This window comes from Colobus angolensis, unplaced genomic scaffold (genome assembly GCF_000951035.1).
Source record: "Colobus angolensis palliatus isolate OR3802 unplaced genomic scaffold, Cang.pa_1.0 Scaffold264, whole genome shotgun sequence".
Classification (NCBI taxonomy): Eukaryota; Metazoa; Chordata; class Mammalia; order Primates; family Cercopithecidae; genus Colobus; species Colobus angolensis.
Genome location: NW_012115866.1, coordinates 219,798 through 223,503, shown reverse-complemented (window position 1 = coordinate 223,503; position 3,706 = coordinate 219,798). Strand labels below are relative to the sequence as shown.

General features: G+C 44.1%; 1 protein-coding gene across 1 annotated transcript in view; it reads left to right on the top strand.

The window, feature by feature from the left end:
* CRTC3 (CREB regulated transcription coactivator 3) overlaps positions 1–3,706 on the top strand; it is a 131,350-nt gene that overhangs the window by 104,447 nt on the left and 23,197 nt on the right. Inside the window, exon 8 of the mRNA XM_011947416.1 lies at positions 2,297–2,382. Coding sequence (XP_011802806.1) covers positions 2,297–2,382 — 86 coding nt within the window. The remainder of the gene's footprint in view (positions 1–2,296; positions 2,383–3,706) is intronic.

Below are 3,706 nucleotides of genomic sequence, written 5' to 3'. Positions count from 1 at the left end.
TTTTTTAGTAGAGACGGGGTTTCACCGTGTTAGCCAGGATGGTCTCGATCTCCTGACCTTGTGATCCGCCCGTCTCGGCTCCCAAAGTGCTGGGATTACAGGCTTGAGCCACCGCGCCCGGCCTCAGGGACTATCTTGAAGGTTTTTCCCAAAAGGCAAGTCTCACTGCTTTGTTACAGAACTCTCAGAAACGTAACTTGCTACGTATAAATTGAAAGTCAACTGCATTTTCATAAAAACAGCCACTCTCTTTTGATACTCATATTTCATCTGTTTGAAGTAATTAAATTACATAACTATAATAACAAATAAAACTGACATAAGTATGTTTGAGAATCACACAACTGACTCTTGGTAAATACACAACTCTCTGGGTAGAAGCAGCGTCAGAAGCAGAAATGTGCGGAAATCGAGAGGAGCCTACCAGCCCCGAGCTGTGGCAGGCTGTGGGCATCGGTGGCATCTTGGCCAGAGGAAAAGGGAAGCAGCAGTTCACCTGGCAGTTTGGTGGCACAGAAGTTAATTAAGAGAGTTTTTGTGAGTGTACTTAGTGTCACTGAACTGTACACATAGAAATGGTTAAAATGGTAAATTTTATGGTATATTTATTTTACCACAATTTAAAAACATAAATGGAAGAGGAATATATTTTCCATATGCAATACAAAAAAGTTTCTATGAAGCAGTTTGTTAGTGGATTTAATAGTATGCAGCTTCATTCCCTAAAAGGTTTGAGACAACTTACAAAAATATATATAGTACAAGCAAATGAAAAAGGAAGTTCATGAGGAAGTTGCGTCTGAAAGAGAACGAGGAGATGAAAGAGATAATGAGGCCCTTGCCTTAACAGAAACTGCCTTGGGAGGGCCGGCTGGTGTGCCACGTGGGATGGTACAGACAGCTGCTGGGGAGTTTCACAGAGAGGACCCCTTGGAACTCGACGGGCTGTGTCCTGACACAGCCCCGAGAAGGCTTCCTGGGGATGTTTATCATAGCGTCCGTGAGAGCAGTCCCACCACTTGGAACCGAAGCCAATTCAGAACCAGCAAGCCTGCAGGGCCAAAATAATGTGGTTTGGAAATGGGATTCTTGCATGATTTGACTTAGTACATACAATCACTGGTGGGTCAGTGGGTGAACTAAATCCACTTCAAGCAATCATTGAATATGATTTCCCCCAACAGAGCTTCCTGTGAGTATATCACAGCAGCGCATTCAACGCACTCCCTACTGAGTACCTGGAGCTCAGACATTCTTTTTGGCAGGTTAAACATAAACTCAGGTAATCTGCTGAGCTGCGCCACGCGTTGATGTTCGCTTCAGAAAGTGGGAAAGCCTGCCAGGACACATGCCCAACAAAAGACGGGCTGCCGAGGGGTGCAGGACATTCCCATGGAAGGGGCAAGATTTTCCTCAAGGGAGTCTCCCTCAACCTAGTCCGGTTCAGGGGCTTCCTGGTAAAATGGAAATTTGGAAGAAAAAAAAAAATATTTTCCTCAAGAATCAATTTTGGCTTAACCATCAGATAACCTTCAGGCTCTGAAAGCCTACATTATAGAATTGGGCTGTAGTACTTTAGCCCTCAAGAGGTTGGTTTTTTGTTTTTTTTATTTTTTTGGTTTGTATTTATTTATTTATTTGAGATGGAGTATCGCTCTGTCGCTCAGGCTGGAGTGCAGTGGCATGCTCTTGGCTCACTGCAACCTCCGCCTCCCAGGTTTAAGTGGTTCTCCTACCTCGGCCTCCTAAGTAGCTGGAATTACAGACGTGCACCACCATACCCAGCTAATTTGTTTATATATAGTAGAGACAGGGTTTCATCATATTGGCCAGGCTGGTCTTGAACTCATGACCTCAGGTGATCCACCCACCTCGGCCTCCCAAAGTGCTGGGATTACAGGCTTGAGCCACTGCGCCCGGCAATGCTTTCTTTTTTTGTTGTTGTTTTTGTTTTTTTGAGACAGGGTCTTGTTCTGTTGCCCAGCCTGGAGTGCAGTGGCACAGTCATGGCTTCATGCAGCCTCAGCCTCTCAGGCTCAAGCAGACCTCCCACCTCAGCCTTCTGAGTAGCTGGGACTACAGGTGTGAGCCGCCACACCCAGCTAATTTTTAAATTTTTTGTAGAGACAGGGTCTCACTATGTTCCCCAGGCTTGTCTCAAATTCCTGGGCTCAAGCGATCCTCCTGCCTTGGCACCATAAAGTGCTAGGATTATAGGCGTGAGCTACCATGCCCGGCCCGGATTCCTGCCTTCTCATGCAATGACTGTGCTGCCTTTTTTTTTTTTCTCCTTTAGTAGCATCTTTCCCTGGCCCATTGAAAGAAGAGAATCTGTTAAATGTTCCGAAGCCACTGCCAAAACAACTGTGGGAGACCAAGGAGGTGGGTGAACGGTACTCAGCTATGTTTGTTGTCACTGAATGTTTGTACTTTGAAGTCATCGAAAAATCTTGCAGAGGTGAAAACAAGAGGAACTAGGGGAAAAGGAGAAGATTTGTCTGAGGACAGAGATAAGAATATACAAGGGAATGACATTTCAAGTAAAAATTACCGCACTTGTGTCAATGAATTAGTACATTGATCTCTTGGCTTCCTAATTTTCATATGAATTGACTTACTTAAAAAAAAAAAAAAAAACCTGCTAAGTCCCCCATATCTTACTTGTTTTGCAAAAAGGTCTGAAACCTCGTTGTAAGTCATAGGCAGATTTTTCTGTTTTTTAGCCAGCACTTTATACCAGTCTCCAGCTTCTGTCCAGAATTACTGGTATACCAGATAGCCCTTTTTAAATCAAGGGCATTTGACCTGAGTCCTCTAAGTCAGTTGACAAGTCATCTGTTTTACTATGATTTCCATTCGCCTTTGAGCATTTGTATCTAAAGTTGTGCTAGCTGACCTCCACCTCGGCTCTCTGTACACCTCACCCACTGTGGAAGAAAGGGAGGTCCCACGGTTCTTGCCTTGGCCTTTCTTCCCAGAGGGAAGCTGTGTTGACTTTGAAAGAAAATAGTTAATCTGTTCCAGCCCTTAAGGATGCTCTATTGCAATTGCTTGTATTGCCTGTGTACTTAACTATCCCCACCTATTTAGGATCCCTTTGGCCCAGTTCCATTTTCTTCCGCCAAGTCTACCAGAGTCACCATTAGCATTACAGTTGTCTTAAAAGGTTTTTTGTAAAAGCAAGATGTATTTGATGTTTAATCATTTGGGAAGTAAAAAAGAGATGTGATTTAAAATTCACATGTTTAAACACAGGAGAAGCAACCACACTGTGTCTTTTGGCTGTGAGAGGCACATGTGGTTGTGGAGGCTTTTATCAGGGACAACTACATCTTCTCCACCAAAGAGGGCAGTGGTATGCCCTCCTCCCTGAGTACCAGGGACTGGTCTCTGGAAAGAGTTGTTCATCTCCCTTGGTTCTTGTGGATTTGTAGTACTCATTCCTGTCCATCGGAGCTTATATACTAGTTGAAATATCTTATTTTCTTCTGACATTCATTTCTTTTTTCACCCTGTTTTTTTCTTTTATGTATTTCATTTCCTCTCAAGACAATTGGAAAAGAAATGTTTATTTAAGAGCTCTACGTCGGCCAGACGCAGTGGCTCACACCTGTAATCCCAGCACTTTGGGAGGCCGAGGCAGGTGGATCACCTGAGGTTGGGAGTTTGAGACCAGCCTGTCCAACATGGTGAAACCCCGTCTCTA